The sequence below is a fragment of the Impatiens glandulifera genome, chromosome 2 (assembly GCF_907164915.1).
Source record: "Impatiens glandulifera chromosome 2, dImpGla2.1, whole genome shotgun sequence".
Taxonomy (NCBI): domain Eukaryota; kingdom Viridiplantae; phylum Streptophyta; class Magnoliopsida; order Ericales; family Balsaminaceae; genus Impatiens; species Impatiens glandulifera.
In genome coordinates, this window is record NC_061863.1 from 50,388,095 (window position 1) to 50,413,716 (window position 25,622).

The 25,622-nt window shown below is 33.6% G+C and overlaps 3 protein-coding genes across 3 annotated transcripts; 1 reads left to right on the forward strand and 2 right to left on the reverse strand.

Annotated features, from left to right (window-relative positions):
* Positions 1-12: 12 nt before the first annotated feature.
* LOC124927352 (mitogen-activated protein kinase kinase kinase 17-like) lies at positions 13-1,104 on the forward strand. The gene has a single exon (XM_047467756.1). It carries the CDS (start codon positions 40-42, stop codon positions 1,048-1,050), a length of 1,011 nt encoding a protein of 336 aa, XP_047323712.1. The 5' UTR covers positions 13-39; the 3' UTR covers positions 1,051-1,104.
* Positions 1,105-2,148: 1,044 nt separating this feature from the next.
* LOC124926056 (DNA repair protein RAD16) lies at positions 2,149-10,850 on the reverse strand. Its single transcript, XM_047466220.1, has 16 exons — positions 10,643-10,850; positions 10,374-10,460; positions 9,000-10,132; positions 8,034-8,156; positions 7,888-7,961; positions 7,354-7,414; positions 7,099-7,245; positions 6,938-7,023; positions 6,184-6,253; positions 4,872-4,994; positions 4,256-4,483; positions 3,933-4,037; positions 3,700-3,852; positions 2,686-2,774; positions 2,536-2,616; positions 2,149-2,427 (listed from the first exon to the last, which is right to left on the reverse strand). The coding sequence occupies exons 1-16, from the start codon at positions 10,686-10,688 to the stop codon at positions 2,355-2,357; spliced, it is 2,679 nt and encodes an 892-aa protein (XP_047322176.1). The 5' UTR covers positions 10,689-10,850; the 3' UTR covers positions 2,149-2,354.
* Positions 10,851-16,558: 5,708 nt separating this feature from the next.
* Positions 16,559-20,270, reverse strand: LOC124927944 (arogenate dehydratase/prephenate dehydratase 1, chloroplastic-like). Its single transcript, XM_047468457.1, has 11 exons — positions 19,623-20,270; positions 19,358-19,419; positions 19,181-19,273; positions 18,799-18,999; positions 18,422-18,502; positions 18,257-18,352; positions 17,773-17,850; positions 17,604-17,693; positions 17,456-17,523; positions 16,993-17,074; positions 16,559-16,765 (listed from the first exon to the last, which is right to left on the reverse strand). The coding sequence occupies exons 1-11, from the start codon at positions 19,894-19,896 to the stop codon at positions 16,676-16,678; spliced, it is 1,215 nt and encodes a 404-aa protein (XP_047324413.1). The 5' UTR covers positions 19,897-20,270; the 3' UTR covers positions 16,559-16,675.
* Between the last annotated feature and the right edge of the window lie 5,352 nt (positions 20,271-25,622).

The following is a 25,622-nucleotide window of genomic DNA, read 5'->3' on the forward strand; positions in this document are numbered from 1 at the left end:
ACTAAACAGAACCAACTTTCTCTCTCATTTCAATTCCAGATGGACTGGTCAAGAGGCACCATCATAGGCCGTGGATCATACGCCGTCGTTTCATCTGCCACCTCCGATTCCGGTGACATCTTCGCCGTCAAATCCGCCGACCTTTCTCTCTCTCACTCCTTACAGAAAGAACAGAGGATCTTATCTGTTTTAAGCCATCCCTACATAGTCGGCTACATTGGGCATGACATTACCATGGAAAATCACGAGCTTGTTTATAATTTACTCATGGAGCTCCTTCCCGGCGGTTCTTTGGCCGATGAAATTCTCCGGCGAGGTCGATTGGAAGAGTCGGTAATCGGTTACTACACCCGCCAAATTTTAGAAGGGTTGAATTACATACATTCGATTGGAATATCACATTGTGATATCAAGGGAGAGAATATTCTGATCGGAGAAGATGGTGTTAAAATATCTGATTTCGGTTGTGCTAAATTGGGTCAGGAGGAGGTTGATCAACCGATCGCCGGCACGCCTATGTTCATGGCGCCGGAGACTGCTTGTGGGAAGGAACAGGGGTTTCCGTCTGATATATGGGCTTTGGGTTGTACGATAATCGAGATGGCTACCGGACGACCGCCGTGGCTAAACATGACAGACCCAGTTTCTGTTCTTTACAAGATCGCGTTTTCCGGCGAGTTACCGGTGATTCCGGACTACCTTTCTTGTAAAGCTAGGGACTTTGTGAGTAAGTGTTTGAGTAGAGATCCAAAAGAACGGTGGACGGCGACGGAGCTTCTCAGACACCCATTTATGGATGTGGAATTTGGAAAGGTTAGTGTTAATGTTAAATTGCCTTGGAATTCTCCGACGAGTATATTAGATGAAGGGGTTTGGAGTGGGACAGTGGAAGAAGAAGAAGAAGTATCGGAAAATCTTGCCGGGGAGTGTTCGAGTTCACCGGCGGACAGAATCCGGCGGCTTTGTTTGTTTTCAAGACAACCACCACCACCACCAGATTGGAGACGTGAAGAGAGTTGGTTCATTATTAGAGATCATAATAGCACATGAAGACATTATTAAATTAGAATCTAGTTAGAAAGAGATATTGTATTTCTTGTTACTATTCACTCAATCTCAAATATTACTATTATATCTTATTTATTTGCTTCATTTCTCGAATCCAATTTTGATTTTGTAAAATTCACAGAGATGAAAGTCATAAGGGCAAGGAGAAACATTAAATAAGAAAACATCAATGAGCTTGACCATTATTCCAATTACTAATAATAATATACTTTACTTGCTTTATACTATTTTATGATGTTTTTATTAATTTTATTTTTCTTAATTATAACATAAATTAGCTTCTTTGTAAAGTATTGGTATACACTTAAAAAGAAAAGAAAAGAAAAAAAGTCTTAATAATTGGTTTTATTTAGAGTAAAAATAATTTAGTCCATTGTCAAATAAGCTTTGGAGTCTTTGAATAAGATAAAATATTAGAAGTGGGCACATTCATTTATTTTTGGATTGAATAACCCCAAAAGATAAAATCGAGACATAAAATTTCTCAACAGTTAAGACTTTAGATTCATAATCACATGTTTTTTTTAATAAGTCAAACAACTTGATTTATTAAATCCCACATTAATTACTAAACAAATTCTTATATAGCTAGTAAGTAGTGTTTATTTGAATGGTGTTGGATTTAATTTTCCTCCTTATTGTTGGCCAAAATCCTCAATTTATTATAGAGCCGCTGTTGCCTAACACAAATTAAAGTCAATTATTATGAGTTTTGAGTTATGGACCCAGTCCCATTCACATAAATAACTTAGTCTCCCTTGATCCCTTCTGTCTTCCTTAAAAGGTCAAAGATTAAAACATAATCTAGAACCCAAGTTAAGAAATCTCAGTTTCACACCTGCAATAGAAGAGTCAAAAAGCTAAGCCATTGTCACATTTTTTATATGATGCGTCAGCAAAACCATGTTTCTTCTTCAATAGGAATAATTCTAAGTTAAGAAGAAGAAGAAGAAGAAGAAGGCAAGGAGAGAAGTTTGCAGCAACCCAAAAGATGATCTATCTGATCGAGACACAAAGCCAACTAGGATCTATCTGACTGACAATTATATAGAATATTAAGAAATCTCCACAAGGCCTTCAAAGGAAGGTAACCCTAAAAACTTAACCAAAAGCTAAGCTTCAAACAACAGATATAGTAAATAAAGCCTACAAAAATGCATCTGTCCTATTCTGTTCTGATGCAATTCATATAGAAGAAGAAGAAGGTCATCCCAAAGACATCAACAAAAGGAGATGGCCCATAATAATTCTCTATAACCTTTTTCATCAAGAAAACTGTGACATTATTAAGTGATGAATAAGAACTTAAGGTCTTCTTCTGTTAATTTTCCAAGAGCGTCCGATGAACCACCAACAGTCCTGAACAAAATCAAATAAAGAGGAAAGAGACTGTCAAACTCAAATTATTATTTGTGAAAATATATAAGCTCAAGACTTTTAAACATTAAAGATAACAAATTAACCAACCCTTCAAATACAAGCTCCTTCTTCTCCTGCAACTTAAGAATCCTCTCCTCAATTGTGTTCTCAATCACAAACCTCACCACCCTAAAAGAACAAAACAAGATATCAAAATCCAACTACAATGACATGCACATGCATTATTAAATATGGCACCTGATGGGTTTATATTGCCCGATTCGATGAATCCTGTCCTGTGCTTGTCTCTCCACTGCTGGGTTCCACCAAGGGTCCATCAAGAAAACCTAAAACATAAAAACAGGGAAAGAGTCAAAAGTGCCCAGACCAGATCTCAACAGAAACAACACTCCTAATCGACCAAGGAGGGGAAACATGCTTTTTTACAATAACACTACAAATGCCTAGTTACCAAGAATAACCCCTACCTTACTTAGGGCCTACCCTAAGAATCAGCACAAGACCATGCTTATCACTTGGCCATTTTTGATATAGGGGTACAAGCATACAGGGTATATCCATCATCTAACTAGTTTCATTCTCCTCCCTAGTATAAAAGATTAAGGTTATTTTGTTTTGTTTTTCTTTCTATTTTTATTCTTTACATATTAATCATATAAATAGTTAAATTTTATTAAATAATATTAGCAGCTTCATTTCAATTATAAGTTGCAATAATACTTTTCACTCAATGTAGTTATTTTATTAACTATATAATTACTTTAGCCTACCTTATCTAATTTCATATAACTTTTTTTTTAAAAGTCAATTTATCACACATATCCAATTATAATTAAAAAAAAATATATATTTTAAATTTGGGTAGAAGATAAATTGATTAAAATATACTACATTTTTATACCCTTAAAACTGAGTTACAAGACACAAAAACAACATACAGAGTACCTCATACCTCAATAGAACTTGTACATACTACCAAACCAAACCGAGAGGCTTGAGGTATGCACCATGTCTAATACTAGTCCAGGATGCTTAAACCAAACATGAATATCATTGTTTTCAAGATCCAAGATCTCAATATTCTAGTATGCGGTGAAGACAGGACAATATTTTTTTTTTTAATTTTGATGAATATACAGCAGAGTTTTCTTTTACTGTTCTTCCTTCATAACAAAATGAAATAATCAAGCAGTCTTAAACTGCATGACGTAAGAGTAAGCACAAAAGATAGCGAGAAGGTTTATTGCTTACATGTGATGCAATTGTGAGATTGAGAGCCACACCTCCAGCTTTTAAGCTCATAAGAAAAATTCGACAGTCTGGATCATGGGTAAACTTTGAAATTGCAGCATCTCGAGCACTCATAGACATGGAGCCAACTAGCTGGACACACATTATTCCAGACTGTAAAAGGTTCACGAGAGGTCAATATATTTTGGCTTTATTGGGAGGTTCAAAATTGAGAAGGCGCAATAATTTATAACCTTTTGGAGGGCATAATGTATCAGATCCAGGAACGAAGTGAATTGGCTGAAAACAATTCCTTTGGCAGAACCATCTCTTTCAACCATGAATCTGATTTCTTCTCTCTAAACCAATTAAGTCAAGTAGAAAGAAAACAGTTAATAATACACAAAAAGAACATTACTATACCAGTTTTAAGCATAAGAAAAGCAAAGAGAATCTCAAGCTGATTGTAAGAGGGTGATTGGGGTTGTTCTTTGGACTTTTTAAAGAGACATTTGATTTACAATGTTCATGTAATATGTAAAGGCGATGATAATAAAGAACAATAGGGAACACTTACCAGTGCATCAATTTTTGTGCTGGTCTGGAAATCATCTAGCCGGATTCTGTTTAGAATACTAGAGGATCTGAATCCTTTCACATTTGTTACTGGAGTTTGGTCTGTATGAGTAGTTGCGGTGAAGTCAACAGTAAGCGGTTTGGAACATGTAGGGCATGAGACTTGTTCAAGGTTAGTAGAATAACCGATCAAACATGACTTGCAGAAGATGTGTGCACATGAGGTTACCTATGATAAATTTACAGAACATAAGAATAGAAGGTAAACAAAACTTAAATAGAATCACTAATTATGCTTGATATGTGTCCTGCCTGATGTCAATTTAAGAGCAATATATGTTATTAACACTTAAAAAAAATCTTGGTGGAAGATATGTATTCTCTAACGGATGATTTCAATTGTACACCAAGTTAGTCCTTCAGCATCCTACACTTGTCATGCTCAAAGAAGATTTTCTTATACTGAGTTTTGCAAATATAGCATGAGTTACATAGAGCCTTAGATATCAAACTATGGGTCTCCATCAAACATAATATAAATAAGATAGATGCATACTTTCCATGTAATTTTTCTAATTCTAGATATAATGAGCTCAGCAACAATAGTAACAACTCACTACAGGATCTTCAACAGTATCAGCACATAAGTAACACAATCGCCCAGCATTAGCAGCCTGAATGTTTCCAATCCTTTCCATCGATGTACTTGAATATACCACAAGGTAAGGGTGATCAACCGCCTGTAACATCAACAATGTGCAATAAGCATACAGAAGATGCATATATTGTTGTTCATAGGATTTTAGAGAGTCATTTTGGTTATGGAGTTTGTATGGACAGTTCCAAAATTCAACTCTTAGGCTTCCTCACTCACTCTCTAAGTTTTGTGCTTAGTTCTTTAAAGATTTGTCTCTTAACTGGACCCCTAGTAGCAAGCCCCTTATTTTCTTTATGGGAGATAGGTAACTATAGAATCATTGACCTCCTTTATTTAAAGATGAGGTTTCGAACCGCTAGAAGAAGTCCTGGATCCCACAGGAAAATTCTAGATGATATTGTGAAATTTTCTGAAGAGACCATATTTGTAAGAGAGATTTTGCAGAACTCTTAAAAGAAACTCTAGAAACATTCTGTGTTATTTGTTCTATGATATCAAGGTGGCTGAACTTACCCTCAGCGATCATTTAACGTTATTAGAACAATCAAAGTAAACATGAAGATATCTATATGACAAAAAACCAGTAAACATTTATGTAGCTACTATCATCAAAGAGAAGGCAACCAAGATCTTTGTGGCACATTACTATTGAAAGTAATAAAAGTAACTGTCAAATTTCCATGTCTCTGAAGCAATGTAGTACCTACAATGAAGATAGAAACAGAGACAACAAACTTCTCATATATGATTGCAGATTCACAACAGTTAACCCATGTAAATGTTTTTTGAATGATAGGAGTCAAACTCATGACCTCCTCCTTAAGCACACACCAACTGTTAGTCTACGTAAGACTTAAGATACTGCTTTGCTTCTCAACAGAAGGAGCATGACGTACAGGGTCCAGAGTTAGGAAGCTCGACAAAGCCATATTCTTAATGAGCTCATATGCTTGCTTAGTTGGGACTCCAATTTTCCCAACGCCCATGCGCTAACCAAAAATTTCCCTCAAGTTTGTGGTTCCTTCCTCAAAAGCAATGGTGTTTAGATAATAATATAAGAACCACTAATAAAGCAGTGTACATTTGAATTTTTCTATGTGAAAGCTAAGATATTCGTCGTCTATTAATGAGGCTGGCATTTTGAAGAAGGATCCCATCATCCTCAAAAAGTCTTGGAAAATAATACATATAGCATAGAAAATCCCTAAAAAGTTTTAGAAATTAAAATGCAACATAGAATTCTATCAAATAGTATATAGTGAATCATTTACCTGGCGCAGTCTTGTCAGGAGATCAAATATATGAGCATAGTTATTCATCAAAGTCCCAGCACTAATATACCTGTGTACAAAGGGGGTAAAATATTACTCCTTCCCATTTAGTAGATGCCATCTTTTTGTATCACATTTTGTTTGACATGAACTTCATCTTTGTCACTTTTACCAATCAAATGATTAAAGACCATTTTATTACATACTAGTTTTAGGTATCACCTTATTCTTATGGATACTAGACAACATGTGGTAATATAGCTTTCCATGGTTATGTCCTTTTCATTTTATTATATTAAGCATGATATATAATAGTAGTACTATCATTAAATAAGATTCTGTAATCTACTAATAATTATCACCATAACTATCCTAATTAACTATTCATATTACATATTAAAAACATCAGTTATCTATAATAAACATAATAATCTTCTCATCTTTCAGCCAAGTGCTGTCTACTCTTGCCCCTTCGAAAACCTAAGCTGTGTTGTTATCAGTGTATCCTTAATCCATCACATGCTATAATCTCATATCAATAGTCAAACTTTCTAAAGCTTTCAGTTCAATTAGGTAGTTATGGTGTAGTCTCTCCACCCCAATTACTCCAAAGGAGAGCATACACAGTTTTTTCACATACAAGGAACCATGAAACAAAAAAAATGCAGCAGGTAACTTCTCAATCTGGCTAAGAACAGATATTAACTGAGCTGTGAATATAATAAATGGACTGGTAAATCTAGAAGTCACATACGTATTAAATTGTGCCTGACTTTCATTGTATAATGATGAATAATAGTCGTCTTCTTTGATATCTAGTGAATCTTTCCTCAATGAAACCTGAAAATTATGTGGAATTTCAATGAAGAGGTAAGGAACAAAAGATGCATAAAAAAGAGGAGAATAGAAACTCACGATCCTAGGAGGAAGTGCCAGATCTGCTGCTCTTCCCTTCTTGGTTCGTCTTAGTACTATGCTTTTCAGTACTTTATGCCTTAAAATTATCATGGCTTTTCTCCCCTCATCCAAATTCCCATAAGATTGTATAGGTTTAGCAATATACTTTAAATATGAAAAGAACACAAAAACAGTACATGATTTTAGTACCAAGAATTTCACCAACAGTAAGGAAAACACTTCAGAAGAGTAGTATTGCACAACGTGACTTACTTTATTCCACCAGCAAAAGTGCCTTACAGATTTATGGGGGCAGTTTGGACAGTCAGTTGCACTGAAATTAAAATTAATAGTTGTAGCACTAAAATTAACAACAGATTGCTACAGAAACCAATGACAAGATACATAATAAAGATGGATAGCTTAGAAATTAGCAATTGCGTAAAAGAATCCTACATTATGAGATGGAAAGCCACAGATCATTTCAGTAAATCTCCAGGATTTCAACCACACAGTGGAACTTAAAGGGTAAACAACAAGATTTCATCACATAGTTTGAATGAAAAGCCCAGTATTGTCTGCAAACCTTATGGTTTAGGGTTTAGGGAGCAATTGTTACTGAGTAATGGGTATCATATTCAATTTAAATATATATTAGCAGAAAACACGTGTCAAGAAGAAAAGATATAGACAGTTTATTATCAGAAAAGCATCCTTAAAGATACGAGATTTGACTCCATAAAGTGATTGAAATCCACATAACAAGGTTTTTCATCATGAATATGGACACAGAATCATGATTCATACCTGTAATCAAGTGTTTTACAGTCACAGTCTTTACAGAAGTAATAGGAGTATGGAACTATCTGTATAAATCGTACCTGCCAAAGCCAAGATATAGAAATTTGAATTCTTTAGTTTTAAGGCATCAACTTCAATGTCACCACACTTACCAAAGAGTAAAGCTCTCCCACACGATTCTGAAGAGGAGTGCCACTTAAAGCCCATCTAAATGAAGAGTTTAATGCCAGAACAGCTCTTGTAGTGTTGCTGCGCCTATCTTTAATATAATGGGCCTACATGAAAAGCACAGTTATAGTTCGAGAGATTTTAAAACAACTATTGCAAGTCAACTACAACTACATTGTGTGTCCAATGGAGGGAGAATCACACTATCTGGATATGACCTTAACTGGAGAATAATGCAGGTTAAATGTATAAGTTATACCCAAGAATGTTGAGACTTACTGATTGAATAATATTTTCCAAGAAATACAACTATGAGTCGGCAATTCTAGGAAAGCGACTATTGTAGGGTAAACAAGAGGAACACCTATGTGCAATGTGCTTCAGGTGTACAAGATAACAAATTTATGGAACTTATGTGACTGAAATAATAGCATAAGTATCATTGTAGCATGCTTACCTCTATTAGATAAATACAAATGATATATAATGGGAAAAGAATGATGTATCAAGACAAGAGGGATTCATAACCATAATTTGCATGCATAAGTAGTAGGCATTGAAGATGATTCATTATGAAAATGGTTATAATATGAGCTCATGTCAAATGAGTCGTCACTGCACAGCCAACTATTTTTAGTATTGAGGAAAATGATAAATGTAACTATTTGCCTATACAGCAATTCATGTTTCACTGCATGTAGTCACATAGCTTTGCCTCATAAGTTGAGTAACTTTGTGTCTGACTAAACATTTTGTATTCTGAATGGAAATATAACTTCCTTTATTAAAAGAAAAAAAAAATAGAAATTGGTACTAGAGTAACACTGCTTTGCTCTACAAAAATCTAGAATAGATAGTTCTATTCTAAGACTTATATGCTATGCACAATCTTTATCTCTTATTTGAAAGTGTTGATTAGAAGTTTCCTTAAGACAAACAGCAGAATTTACCTCATCCAGAATAACGCGGTTCCATTTTACAGAATGGAGAATGGACTTCTTTGATTTTATATCTTCCGTATCAGATTCATTTTCCAGTTCTTTCTCCGTGTTGATTGACATATGGTTCATCTTGAAACGACCTTTGTTTTTTCCACCAGATTTACTTGTTTGGACATCGCTGGATTCAGATACCTTCTTTTCTTGTTTAGCTTGGTTTGCAGTTTTTTTAGCATAAGGCCCACAGAAATATCTCAAGTGAATAGACATTTTCTGTTGATGCAATAACCTCCCACACCACAAACACTTAAGTTTAGGTGGCATCACATTTTTCCTATACTCGGACTCAATAATGGAGTACGTGGTTATGACGAAGTCAAAATCAGAAAATTGTTGAATGCTCTTCTCTCTGTTAGCCCCGTGATAGATAAGAATCTTATTACTGCCCTTCAAAGTGAAACGGTCAATTTCGCTAACCCATTGGGTGACAGCAACCAAGGGACAAATAACAAGGGTTGCCTTCATTTCTGGCAATTCATTAGATGAGCTGGATGAAGGTAATGATGCAGTTGCTTCAAAATTTTCTCTTTGGATTTTCCGTTTTGCAAGGACAAGGGCTATTGCTTGAACAGTCTTCCCCATACCCATTTCGTCTGCAAGGATTCCCCCTCTTGCTGCAGAGTCCTCTTGCTTAAGAGCCCAAGCCAGCCATTCTTTCTGGTACCTCAGCAGAGGCATAACCAACTCCAAGGGTGTGTCGACAGTTTCAGAAACCATCTCATTTTGATCAATCAAATCAACAGCTTGAGCCATACTCTCTTCAGCCCATTTGTCAAGTTCTTCTTCCCAAACTTCCCACATTAAGGTTGTATCTGAAGAAACCTTCTTGCATTTCCTCTTTCTTTTAGTATTCTTCTTAACGGGTTCATGGACTTGTTCTTCATCAATAATTTCAACCATCTCAGGAATCAACACCTCTTCTCTTGGTACAGGAAACTCCTTTCTCTTCTTCAAACCAGACTTCTTTTTCGGCTTGTACACAACAACATCAGAATCAGAATCACTATCACTGATTTCTAAACATATAACTTCTGGGTCATCCTCAGGCAGAGAATTTAAGTCTATAAGCACACGTTCATCATTACCTGTATAAACATAAAGTACTATGTTGGCATTAGACACAACCCTAACTCTCCTCCTCTTAGGTAAACCAACAAATTTAATCCTCTTTTAACTTTCCAAACAATCAATCCATTTTGAGTTTGCAGATAGAAGCACTAACTAGGTCAAACAGAAAGAGGGTTGGGTGAAGAAAGATAGTAGATAGATAGATATACATGCATACACATATATATAGATAGACAGAGAGAGAGAGAGAGACCACACCTTCCCCGTTGTTACCAACGAAATCTGAATCAGAAGTGCCCCTGGTATCATCCTCGTCTACATCGATGTTTTCTCGTCTTTCATTCCCTGCATTACAGACCATAAAAAAACCGCTTACAAAATTGATCGATTCGACACATATTCTTTTAATTCAGTCATTGACAGTTAATTAAAACGTCGTTGGAGACAAAACCCAACTACTGTATAACACAATCAATCACTTAGAACCAGAAAATCTTGTCAAAAGGAAAAGTAAAAGAATGAGAAACCTGTTGTCGACGACGACGACCTAGGAAGACGCGGCCGAAGCTTCATGGGCGATGATAACCTAATGCAGCAGGGTTGTAAGTAGTAGAGAAATTAGACGAAGCAAGAAAGTGCAGTGATGATGATGAAATAAATAAGACGATCGGGGAAGGAAGGAAAGGAAGGAAGAAGGGCTTATTATTATTATAGCGGCGGGAATCCTTTTTGGTGGGAATTTATCGCCAACTGAATCAATGCCCTTCGATAGCCGTGTCTTTTAATGTACTCGACACGACTCTTTTTATGTTTTTTTTTTTCTTTCTTTTTAAGGATTAAATAATTTAACTCAAATTACCTCTTTTTGAATTGTGGATAGATAAGACTTAATAATGAAAGATTATATAAATAAAGATGATGGGATAAAGATGAAATTCAAATCATATTTAATGAGTCAAATATTGTGAATCTAACTAACATGCATTAAATATGATGATATTAATCTATAATTTTGATTGGTGAATTCATAAAATATTAAAAAGTAAAATACATATTCATCCAATTTTATCTTGAAAATGTATATTTATGCATTAAATTGTATGAAGATTATATATAAGTTTGGTCGGTGAATTAATAAAGTTAAAAAAAATATATTATTATATTAATTTCTTTTTTTTAATTTAGGTTATTATTAATTTAATTTGGTATTTTAATGGTTTAATTTCTTTTTTTAAAAAATTTTTGTTATTATTATCTTAAGATTGGTTGTTGGTTGGCTGATTGAAGTGAGAGTAAATGAGAAGTCGACTAAGATTTGTGAGTGATTTGTCGATGGATAAAGTGATATGAAAAAGTGTGAGTCACAAGATTAGGGTCAGTGGGTGGTTAGTGGTTGAGTTTTGATGATGATAAGAGGTGTGTGATCAATTGAGATTGTTTGTTGATTTATTAAAGTGAGAGTAAAATAGAGGTCGACTAAGATTGGTGAATGGTTTGTCGATGAATAAATAGACATATGAAAAAATGTGTGTCACAAAATTATGGTTAGTGGTGAATTGATAAGTGGATAAAGAGGCATATGAAAAAAAAGTGAGTCAAAAGATGAGGGTCAATTAAGGGTAGTGGTTGAGTTTGACTAGAGATAAGAGGTGTGTCATTAATTGAGATTGACTAAAATTGATGAGTGATTTACCGAAAGGATAAAAGAGACACATAAAAAAGTGTGAGTCACAAAATGATGGTTCATTGAGGAGTTAAGTGAGTGTCGAAGGAAAAAAAATATATTTTAAGATTAAGTTTAAATTAAACTTAATTTTTACAAACTAAAACTAATTTTAAATTAATTAAATTTGAATAATATTAATTTTATTTAAAATATTTATAGATAAATAACATTTTATATATATACTTATTATATATCTCACGAAATTCATGTAAGTTGGTATTAATGTCAATATAGTGTATTTAATTTATATTTTTTTTCTCATAAATGTTAATCTTTTTTACTATTATTTAAAATAAATATAATTATTTAGATAATGTAATATCTTTTTAACTCATCAAAACTTTTTTTATTAAATAAACAACTAATTTATATTACATATTTAAGTATATACTTTGACAACTTAATTCAAATCTCATCATGTACATTAATTTCAATCTATACTGTTTAACCCAAATAATCCAAATCTCAAACAACCTCTTTAATATAGATTTTTATATTTTAAAAAAATTAACTCAAATTTTAATTTTACAGTCCATTCAAAACTAACTTTATTTTATTTGAATTTAATAAATATAATAAATATAATATATTGAAAATATAATATTAAAATAATATATCGATAAGATATTATCAAAATATAAGAAAAGATTGTATTGAATTATCTCTAATTACATAAAACATTAAATTAAACTTATAAGAAAACTAATATAATATAATATAATATAATATCGATATTATCACAATTTATTATATTGGGATAATATCATACATATATATTATCTTTATATTATATTTCCAATATATTATATTTATTAGAATTAATTAAATTTAATCTAAAAAAAATCATTCTTACGTAATTAATTGACCACTTTTGTATTAAATTATTAAATAAAATATAAAAAGTAATCTTACTTTACTTTTTCTAAATTTTAAATTATTAAATAAAAATAATATTTTAGTTATTCAACCCAATATATTTTTTTCATTTTTTTCTATTTGTTCATAAAAAAAAAAAGAAATTTAAAATAAGGTCTGAAAGAGTTGTTTTTTTTTTTCTTATATTACTTTTATCAGATTTTAATGTTATTTTTTTTTATCATCACTGCTATTTAAATATTATTATCACAGATTAACAATAGAAAAGTAAACAATAAAAAAAAAATGGTAAAGTAGAATCATAAAATAATAATAATAATTTGCTTTATTTTTAACTTCTAAACATTAAATATCATGATTCTTTAATAATTTGCTTTATTCAAACTTGTACAACTAATAATCCTTGACCACTTCATTTATAAATAATAAGATTTTTATCTAGATGGTCCTCAAATTAATTGATCGATTATCTTTAACCGTTAAATTATTTTTTTAAATAAATTATTCTTAAATTTTTTGAAAGGTTACCATTGACCCTCAAACTATCAAAAAGGGTCACTAAAGGTCCTTCTATCATTTTTTTCGTTAAAAAATAACGTCTCTAATTTAAAACCCTAATTTTCAATCATCATAACAACTCTTCATTTTCAACCATCATTCTGTTCAAAACAGATTTTACATCTTCTATACGTCCACCTACCTACATAATATCGTCTTTCTTCTTTTCCATAAATTTGCAGAGACAAATGGTCTGCTAGAGAAGTCTTTCTTTTTTTCCATAAATTTGCAGAGAGAAATGATCTGCTAGAGAAGCCCTAAGTTGTGATCGGTGCGAGAGAAAGGTCTACTAGAGGGGTAAAGAGAGACAGAAAATAAAGTTTATAGTTTCAGACCAATGACTTAGATAATTAGATCTATAAATTGTGTTTTTAGTTCCAATCAAGTATACGATAAATACTTGTTGTATATAATGTTCTTAGTTTTCTTCCTTAAGATATATTATTTTTAAACATACTACTCCATGTATTAGCTATAGTGATCTCATTTGTACCTAATTTCTGCTATATACTTATCTTTATTGAAGAAAATAGAAAAAAAAATAGTACAATTCTTATGTGATGTAATGATTCTTTTAGTTAGGTAAAAAATCATTTGACATGTTCATCATTTGTTATCTGCTCTCTATTTTCATGTATTTCCTAGTTGGGATATGTAGTTGATAATAGTTATTACTATAGTAATTTATAGACAACTTCAATTTTGTGCTGAAACTGTTTCAGTTGGAAGTGCACTTAAATTTGAGACAATTTGTTTAAATAATACAGAGTTACTGGTTTATATTATACTTGATAAGATGTTTAACATTTTTTCTCTAATTAAAACCCTCATTTTCTAATCATGCATTGATATCAAGTTTACAATATTCATATATATTCTTCTAACTTCGATATTATTTCAATGTATATATATTGGGTTACAAGTTTTGAGTCTGAATTTTTCAGCATTAAACTTTATAATGGAGGAAAAAGAGATGAGTTATTATACGTTGGTGGTGATATTGATTACATTGATTATTGTGATGTTGATAGATTGTCTTTCCAATAGATTAAGGCAATGACTAAAGACGTAGGGTATGACAACAATAATATGTTCTTCTCGTATATGTAACCAATTGAATTTTTGAAATGTAATATAAGGAACATTATAAACGATGTTGATATTATGAATATGTGAACGTGGGTAAACAAGGACAAATTGATTGATGTTTACTGTTAGATTAAAATTGAACTGTCAACCGAACCAACTCTAGTTAAAAGAACAAAAATGGGCCAAAGTCGTATTACAATAACCCCGGTAAAAAAGAATATAAGGGGTCAAGTGGTACTGTAGCAACTCAGTAAAAAATAATGCACAAGACTCAAAGTGTATTACAACAATTTCAATAAGAAAATGTCATTCTATAGTTGTTTTAAAACAACATGGCCTAAAAGTGCATGAATGTGTTGACAAGTGTTACAAAAAAGAATTATTCATCACTATTTAACATCGTGTCTTATACTCAATCAATGGTAAAGATATATGGCCAACTTCATCATTAGGATTGCATCATTAGGATTGCAGTTGGATCTTCCCGTTTGTATGGTTCAACCAGGTAGACCAAAGAAAACAAGAAGAAAAGAATCAGATGAGAGAAAATACTATGGAAAGAATCTGAGGAGGTATGTGGTCATCCACTGTAAGAAGTGTGGAAACTCGGGGTACAATGCTAAAACTTGTAAGATAAAGGAGGAATGATGAGCATTAAAAGGGCGGAGAACCAATATGTAAGTAGATTTGTTTGATTTGTTGAATGTATTTACATTATATGGTAGATCTTTTATCTTTTTAACTGCATTCTTTTTCTTTTTAAGTACAGTGACTAGTCAAAAGTAGAGGATGAAGTAGATGACTAAAAAAAAATTACGGATAACATTGTTAATTTTATTTTTAACCGTTTTAAGTTTATGGGTGGGTCAACCCACAATCCGACCCAAGTATCCATTTACTCAACATCATTATATATAGAGAGAGTAGTTAGTTAAAAAGTTGAACCTATATTAATATTAAAACGTCCCGCGTTTATCAAATTTGGTGTTTAATTTAAAATATAAAGTCTTTGTAGCCTAGTTGGTTAAAGAGTTGTACTTGTTTTGTTAGGTTGCAAGTTCGAAACATACCTCTAACATTTTTAATTTTATTTTTAACCGTTTTAAATTTAAAGGCGCGTCAACCCAAAATCCGACCCAAGTATCCAAATTAACCACAGTTCTCGACCCGGCAATATGGACACTTTAAAAATTAAACATCATTATATATATATAGATTAGTTAGTTAAAAAGTTGAACCTATATTAATATTAAAACGTCTCGCGTTTATCAAATTTGATGTTTAATTTAAAATATAAAGTCTTTGTAGCCTAGTTGGTTAAATAGTTGTACTTGTTTTATTAGGTTGCAAGTTCGAAACATACCTCTAGCTTTTTTAATTTTATTTTTAACCGTTTTAAATTTAAAGGTGGGTCAACCCACAATCTGATCCAAGTATCCAAATTAACCACAGCTCTCGACCCGGCAATCCGAACACTTTAAAAATTAAGCATCATTATATATATATATAGATAAGAATAAATATTTTGTCTTTTTAACTGAATGTTTTGTCTTTTTAATTGTAGTGTGTTGCTATTCTTTATGTTTTTAACTACAGTGTGTAAAAGATGATTATTGATGTTTTTAATACTTTTTAATGAATACTATTTACATGTAATTGTTTAATCACATTCATATTTTTTATCTTATTGTATAAAGCAAAAATATAAACTAGGAAGTTGCAATTGTTTAAAACTCTACTGTAATTATCACAAAAAAAAAATTGATAGATTGCAATAGAACAAATTATCTTTTTTATTCATAAAACAAAATAGAAAATAGTCAAGATTGAATATATTGATAATTTTGGGAAGAAATAATTCAAAGGTTAAAAATCAATTATCAAAATAATTGAAGGTCAAAAGTAAACTATTATAATAGTTGGAGAGCTTTTAGTTTAAACCGACTGAAAAAATTAACAAAAGAGTCCTCGATAATTTGATGGTAACCTAGGTAATTTACCCTAAATAATATGAGCTATCGAGTTTCTTTTAAGGTAAGAAACTAACATAATCCACATTAATTTTACTTCAACTTAATACGTTTTAATTGAGAATCGAACATGTAACCTTTGTTCTTTTAGGCACCGACTTTGCCGTCCAATAGTGTTTTTGAGGCTGCTAAGCTCAAATCATTTTAGACAAATATACACAACCCACCATTTTTCTTTACTTATGAATATACAGAAACTTCTATCACAAAACTATTTTCATTTATTCATCAAAAACTATTTACTACAACTAAATTGAGGTTACTGTCTTCCTTTTTGCTTTCTAACATGAATTCCATCCGGAAGGGCCGTCATTCTGGGAACCAGAGTACAAGGGATAGCAGCCGAGGACTCTAAAGAATGAAACAATTTCCTGCAAAGATAACCAAACAAGGAGAATGAATTACAATTACTTCAACCAGAATGAATGAATGAAGAAAGTTATGATATCATAATTATGTCAATAATCTAATATTCCTCTGTCACACCTGAACTGTGTCAGCGTGTACTTTCCCAATCAAGGTTATAAAGGAACATGAATTTGATGTTTAAATAAAATAGTAGAAGAGTTCCAATATCATCATGAAGAAAACCACCAACCTGTAATTGTCCCAAAGCATTCTGCGCACAGTGTTCTAACATAGAGGCCTCAAAATCAATGTAGAAAAGATAATTGAAGTACCTGCACAGAGGAACCCAAAATCAATGAAACAAGTTTATAAAAAAATTAAAATAAGATTGAAGATTTGGCATCTATTCATCCATTAAGGAAAAGGGTATTAAAATTAGGAACTTCCACTAGAGAAAATTGTGTAGCTTAATATGATCTCTTAAATCTCATCTAAATTATTCTAATATATCTAGGAAATAAATCTAGAGATATAATTAAAAACCTAGATAGATGTATTTTCTTGTAGGTTGTACAATAAAGGCAAGGATTTAAACTCTTCATAATCAAAACAATCGAACAGAGTGAGCTTCTGGCGTCTATGAGTGTTTTCATGTTCATCAACCACCTTTATGAAAAATAATATAATATATATATGAATGTTGTCTCACATACTTGGAACTCCCTCTATGGTAGTAGTCAACTACCTCCAATGGCTTCTTTCTCTGTGGCCTGATTTCAATCTGAATTTGCAAAGATAACTGTTAGGTTTGTATGGGCTAGATTCTAATTCAAAAAGAAGAAATTTGTGTGAAGTGTTCACCTTTGTCAGATTAATGCCCCTTAGCGCAAACACTCCCAGGGCTTTGAACAACATTGCAGGTCCTTCCTTCAAGGAAAATACGATACTTGTCTGGCACATGATCCAATTAAAATTCAGCTCAAATTTCTTTTTTGACAAATATCATACAGAGAACAGTGTAATGACTAACTTTATAGAGACTATTTATTCTTGGAATGATGGGATCTCTTGCCAGCAGCAAGTAGCGAGTAATGTTGTTAGAATCATTCTACAATGACAATAAGCAAATTATATGAAATATCATGTCAAAAGTATTTAATGAAAAGATTTCAGCATAATATATTTGAAACACATAATTTTAACAGATATGGACAAAATTTTCATGGCAAACATTCTGGGTCCACCATTTGGAAGATACTTTGCAGCTAAATTTTCCACTCGTCTAAATTTTAATCTAGCAAAAATGCAATAACAACTACTAATTATAAGTTTTGATTTGAATTATAGGATCACAGATCGATGAGATGATTACATAAGCAATGATGGTTAATTGGGATTTCACACCACAGGTTGACTCCATTTTTTTAGGAACAGAGTCAATAATGTCAGTCTCAGTCACTCTCCCTTAAAAGTGTCGGTGAAGCTAACGGAAACAGATGAATATTAGAACAAACCTGAATGCCATTAGCAAGAACTTCAAGACCATAGATTTCTGCAGCTCTAACACTTGCAATAGCAGCTGCATCTCTTAGTCCTTTTGAGGCCACAAGCTGAGAATAATAATGTCAGAAATTGGATAATGTTTGTAAAAAGATGCTAAAGGGTCCAATATCAATCACCTCTGCAGCAGCAGCTGTATGCTGAACTTCTTCCTCTATAACACCCAATTTCCTCAGCATAATATCACTTGTGCTAAGTGCCTGTGTAAAGATCAGATCAATTTTGAATTTCGAGAACATCTGACTTATAGGCCTTGTTTGGTGAAGGGTTATTTTCCCCTTATACCATCATAAATCACTTCATCCATAAATGATGAACCAAAATAACAAATTAGCCTTATTTTATTAAAACAGCAAACTACATCAAACAAGATCTTAGTAACGACCTGATAATACTTCAATGATTTAGTTGTACATAAAGAAATATTGGATATAATATGAATAAAAATGAATTCAAATCATACTCTTAGGTAATGGACAATAAGAGAGAACCTGACCTGTGGATGGCTCAGAACACATCTTAGCTGCCCCAAGCTAACACCTGGTAGTGCTAAAAGGCATAAATTGATGGGCAACTGAATCTCACCCACTATGTACAGCCTGTGGCAAAGGAGTAAATCATAGTTCCCATGGATACTTCCGACTGAAGTGTTTTCAACTGGAAGAACGGCTTTATCAACTTGCCCAAGTTCAACAGCCTGAACAAATGAATATAATAGAACAATAAGCTAAAACGAGTTTACCTTCAGCTTGGCACATCTATTCTTTTACTCAGTTCAACCAGAATCAGTTTTACTTGTATTAAGAGAACAGAACATATATGACTGAAATTCAGGTTGATGTTGAAAAATCTATAAATGAATTCATATCATTACCCACCTTGAATATATCTTCAAACTCATCACAAGGAATTGTTTCACATTGAGGGTAAGCTTTGAGAGCAGCATCTTCATCAAATACACCAGGTGACCCCTTTACAATCAATATGAAACATTGTTAATCTCATCATTATTTCCTGTCCAGATTCCAATGGAGAGAGCCTTTTAGAAATCAAACCTTGTAAGAGACGCGGACCTTCCTACCATCAACCGAAGAAATATCTGTCACCGATGAGGACCCTGCAATTAGTGAAGATGAGAAAAGGAGAGAACTTAGAAACAGAAGAAACATATAAAAACTTCTTGATTTCTCCACTGTTGCTATTGCTTTCTTCTTTTCAAAACAAAAGTGCCAGAAAGTGTAAGATATCTAGCATAATCTTCCCCTAAATTAACAGAGATAGTAGATGCCAGAAAGTGCAAAAGAATGAAAGAAGACATACTTGGAAGAGAGCTCAAGTTCTCCTGTAAATTTCCTACACCGTTGTTGCCTCTCTGATCAATCACATGCCATAATTGAGCAGCAACATTGGATGAATTTTCAGATTCAACAGACCTTACTTGCCTATGAGCTGATAAACAGTAATTATGACCCCATTTAAAACGGGCTACCAATTTCCCCTGCTTAGATACTGATTCATAGCACTTAGAACGAGAATCTGTCATACCCAGATAAGGAAAAACATTAGGAATCTTAAAGGGTATCTCTAAAGCCATGCGGTTCAGATAGCTGGATTGAAGTGGGTGGATAATCTTGAATGGATGATCTTTAATGTGTTTGGTTTGGTTGATTATTGATCAGTAAAAAGCAAACAGGTGGAATAAATGCAGAGAATACATTGTAACTGCCTTTAAAGCCAGTGAAGTATAAAAATACAACAATCTATTCCCAATTAATACGAGATTCAGAGAATATTCACCATAGAGAGGAAAATGCATGCAAATTATATAAAGAAGAAGGCAAAATTATAGGTAATAGTCAAACACATGTTAGGAATAGGAATGGAAGATCTGGTTTAAGAAATTTCGTCGATCAGATGAAACGGCAACAGAAGAAAATTAGGTGAAGATGGAATTTCCAGGGTATTGTTACTCACCTTTCTTTATGTTAGAATCTCTGTAGTTTTATTGGTCAGTGGGATGAAGAATTTTGCCACCTCTATTAAGCTGTCAACAAAATATTAGTCAAATTGTCAATTCGACAGAGAATGACAGTTTCAGAGTGAAAAATTAATGAAGGAACGAACAATTCAAAGACAGGTAGAGAGAGAGAGAGAGAACTCCCGGCGTGCTTCTTCCTCACTAATGCTGGTCCCGTAGATTGCGAGTCCGGTCACCGGTGTCGACTCTTAGCTTGATCACCGGTCAAATCTGAAGCCAACCATTTTCTTTATTAATAACAATATCATGACTTATAAGTCCAATTAAACTAACCCTAATTGGGAAATTTGATAATATGACCCTAAAAATATGAGTATTTTGAAATTTAACCTTACTAATTTAGTTTTTGTTTTTTAACCTTTTTTTATAAATTTTTCCAATTTTACCCCTCAATAACCTTTTTATTTTTTTTTTATTTTTTATTTTTTCTTTTCTTTTTCTTTCTTTTCTTTTCTTTTCTTTTCTTCTTTCCCCCCGCTTTCCCCTTTCTCCCTTTCCTTCCCCCGACGACTGTTGCACTTCCATCCAGCCTTCTTCCCTTCCGTTCTTCTTCTCCGTCACCTCCCTCCCCAGGTCCCCTTCTTCCCCCGTCAGCTTCCGTTTCTCCGACGCCAAGCTCCGCCGACGTTCGCCAAGAAGCCCAACCCTTCCAGCCAGCCTCTTCGTCGATCGCCAAGCCGAACTTCCAGCCAACGGTCGATTTGAGGTTAGTTTAAGTTTATTGTTTAGGTTTATTGTTTAGGTAATCTTAGTTTAGTTTAGGTTTATTGTTTTAAATGTTGAGAATGCTGAGATTGATATAGTTTGAAATGTTGAGAATGTTTTTGAATGGTTTGTGAATATTTGCTTTGCATGTTTTGATTAGGGTTTTAAGGTTTTAGTTTATTATGAATGTTGAGAATGAATGCTGAGAATGGTATATTTGATTAGGGTTTTAGTTTAGGTTTAGGGCTTGGCGTGGGGGTTGGGCGTGGGGGTTGGGCGTGGGGCGTGGGGCGTGGGGCGTGGGGCGTGGGGCGTGGGGCGTGGGGCGTGGGGCGTGGGGCGTGGGTCTTGGGCGTGGGGCGTGGGTCTGGGGCGTGGGGCGTGGGGCGTGGGCGTGGGGCGTGGGGCGTGAGTCTTGGGCGTGGGGCGTGGGGGTTGGGCGTGGGCGTGGGCGTGGGGCGTGAGGCGTGGGGGTTGGGCGTGGGGCGTAGGGCGTTGGGCGTGGGGCATAGGGCGTTGGGAGTGGGGGTTCTTCGTGGGGCGTAGGGCGTAGGGCTTGGGCGTAGGGCGTGGGGCTTGGGCTTAGGCGTGGGGCGTGGGTCTTGGGCGTGGGGCGTGGGTCTTGGGCGTGGGGCGTGGGTCTTGGGCGTGGGCGTGGCCCTTGGGCTTGGGCGTGGGGCGTGGCCCTTGGGCGTGGGGCGTGGGTCTTGGGTCTTGGGCGTGGGGTCACGCAATATGTAAAACTAATTAATAAGTTTCTTAATAAGTGAGGATAGCTTAGTTGGGAGAATGTCAGACTGAAGATCTAAAGGTCAGGTGTTCGATCCACCTTCACTGTAAAAGTTTTTTTTTTCTATTGGAAATTTTTTAAACAGAGTGATGATATATATAAACATTGAAATGATTTTGATATGTATGAATTATTCTTTCAAAATGGTTGTGTGTACAACATTGAAATGATGATTTTGATATGTATGAATTATTCTTTCAAAATGGTTGTGTGTACAACATTGAAATGATTTTGATATGTATGAATATTCTTTCAAAATGGTTGTGTGTACAATTTTTCTTGGGCCAATACTCTAGAATTGTTTACGCTCATACTTATTTCGCTAATATTGTGGCTCATGGTGGTTGGGATGATTGGGACCACATCAGTAACAAGAACAAGTATACATCTTTAATATACAAATCTTAAATATTCATGTACTTTTGATGCATATTATATTAATTGTTGAATTTTCTATATAGGACTGCCTTTTTCAGGGTGTACAAGTGTTATGGGCCTGGGGCGAATAATTAATTCAATTTCATTATTTATTGTGTAGTAATTTATTTGTTTCATTGATTCTTTCATAGATGTTGAATTAGTATAAATAGAAATGAATGGTGTTTGTGTGACTTATAAAAATTACATTATAATCTTCTCAAAGTCATTCAAATAGAAAATTATTAAACAAGCCATTTGAATAATTAGTTTCTAAGTTTCAAACCTATTTCTTTTGTCTATGTTTTAGTTAATGATGAATTTTGTTTATATTACGCACTTGTTGTTTTCCTTTGGGCAAAAAACAACTTATTTGTTGCTTTGTGCTCTCAATAATTTTAAGTAAACAATCTTTATATATACAAAAAAATACAAGATTTATAAAATATAAACGAAAGAATTGAGATTCCTTTTCAAGAATAAGAATGTATGTATAATATACATGATTTGCACAATCCCATCAGTGAATTCAATTTACAAATTGTTGAGAGAAAGAGACAATTGAGAAAATAAGTACCTGACTTACTTATAATCCCACCCTTCCATTACACACTGGAGGCTTTTCTCAAGTGCAGCAAATAGTACATATATATTACACAACAATTAGTAATTTGTTCAAATTTCTACTTCATAAGCTCCATTTTGTGTTGCAAGTACAACAACAAAGCTCCATAACTGACCCTCAATTGCACACTGTAATACCTCTTTCTTTTTGCCAAAAATCAGAAGACTTTGTACATTTGCTGCTGTTACATAGATATGTATAATAAAAGTTGTTATAGTCGATTAATGCAAGCACAAAAACAAGAATATAGATTTAGCAAGGTTCATCCTAGATTAAGATTACCTTCTTAGCTCATATTAGAAACTTAAGTTCACATTGGAGATAATGAGAATGTTGGGTATTTTTCCTATTTTCAATTTCAATTTTATAAAGTAAAAGCAAAAAAAAAAAAACTTTTACAGTGAAGGTGGATTGAACACCTGACCTTTAGATCTTCAGTCTGACATTCTCCCAACTAAGCTATCCTCACTTATTAAAAAACTTATTAATTAGTTTTACATATTGCGTGACCCCACGCCCAAGACCCAAGACCCACGCCCAAGGGCCACGCCCCACGCCCAAGGGCCACGCCCAAGACCCACGCCCAAGGGCCACGCCCAAGACCCACGCCCCACGCCCAAGACCCACGCCCAAGGGCCACGCCCCACGCCCTACGCCCAAGCCCTACGCCCCACGACGAACCCCCACTCCCAACGCCCTACCCCTACGCCCAACCCCCACGCCTCACGCCCCACCCCCACGCCCCACGCCCAACCCCCACGCCCCACGCCCACTCCCCACTCCCCACGCCCCACGCCCCACGCCCCACGCCCCACACCCACGCCCACTCCCCACGCCCCACGCCCAAGCCCCACGCCCAACCCCCACGTCAAGCCCTAAACCTAAACTAAAACCCTAAAACCCTAATCAAATATACCATTCTCAGCATTCATTCTTAGCATTCATAATAAACTAAAACCCTAAAACCCTAATCAAAACATGCAAAGCAAATATTCACAAACCATTCACAGACATTCTCAGCATTTCAAACTATATCAATCTCAGCATTTAAAACAATAAACCTAAACTAAACTAAGATTACTTAAACAATAAACCTAAACTAACCTCAAATCGTTGGGCTAGAATCGTCCGAGGTTTGGCGATCGTCGTTGGCTGGAAGTTCGGCTTGGCGATCGACGAAGAGGCTGGCTGGAAGGGTTGAGCTTCTTGGCGAACGTCGGCGGAGTGCAACGGAAGGGAATAAGAACGGAAGGGAAGAAGAAAGGTCTGGGGAGGGGGGAGTGCAACGATCGGGGGGAAAGGGAAAGCGGGGGAAGAAGAAAGAAAAAGAAAAGAAAAAGAAAAGAAAAAAAGAAAAAAGAAAATAAATAAAAAGGTTATTGAGGGTAAAATTGGAAAAAATTTTAAAAAAAGGTTAAAAAACAAAAATATTATTATTGAGGTTATATTTCAAAATACCTTTGTTTTCAGGGTCATATTATCAAATTTCCCCCCTAATTTATATTTAGATGGAACTCATAATGAATTAACATTTGTTTTTGGTACTTAATATTAATATTGTTTTTTCTATTTATTCATGTATAATTTGTTTTGATACTTATTTTTTTATATCTAAAATGAAAACGTAATTGGAAAATATATCAATTTTATATCAAAATCAATTAAGTTTGGTAAGTGACATGAACATAAGATTGTAATGCCTAGACGTATGTTCGATATATGTGAGTACTCAATCGGTACGGAGTTGGGATGGGGAGAGTGCAAAACTAACCTTGTTACCTGACTATAAAATTTTAATCGGGTAATGGGTGAAATGAAAATTGAATTCGGCAATAGATACTTTAGTATAGACCTGTAAGGTACCATTGTCATTGTCATTCCTACGTGAACATGATCTTATTCTTACAAATAAACGACTGGAATCTCGGGTTACTCGGTATTCTAATATTCCAACTCTTTTTGGCGTGAAATGTTTGTTAATGGAGGTGAGTATTATGTGTTGACTTATTATAATATAATATATAGGTAAAATATTACAATATGATAAATGAATATTATATTTTTTTATATAAATTTAAATTAATTACTATATATTAGACATAAATTATCTATAATATATCACAATTTATGATATTACATAATATCTCACATGTATATTATATATTATAGTGATATTTTTGTGACTAATTAATTTTTTTTTTTTATGTATGTTAGTATGTTTTTTTATTAGTTTATATATCAAAATTTGTACATTTTTTTATTTGTTTTATTATTTTATAATTTTGCTATAAAATATTAATAAAATATATTTTATCTTTTATAAAAAGAATAACATAACAATTTCCACCAAAGATCATTTTGTTAGTAATTGGTATGTTGATCATGTTGACATTTTATGAAGCTAGTTTTGATAAACAAAAATAAATAAAGCTTGTGGGGTTACTTTAATTTATAATCGAAGTTTTTATTATTATTTTATTCTTGTTCATCTATAATATTATATAAAGTTTTTTTAGTTTCAAATTAATGTATTATTTTTAGGATTAACATATTTTAGACTTGTAAATTTTACCATTTTTTAATGAGTAATGATAGGGGAGCGAAAATATTGTAACGTGTGAAAGTGATTAGGATTGATGACTACGTCTTCTTTAATCTATTTATTTATCTCTCCTCCTTTCATTAATAATTTATCTCTCTTCTCTTTATTTATATTTTTTTTCTCCTTTTATCTATTAATTTATA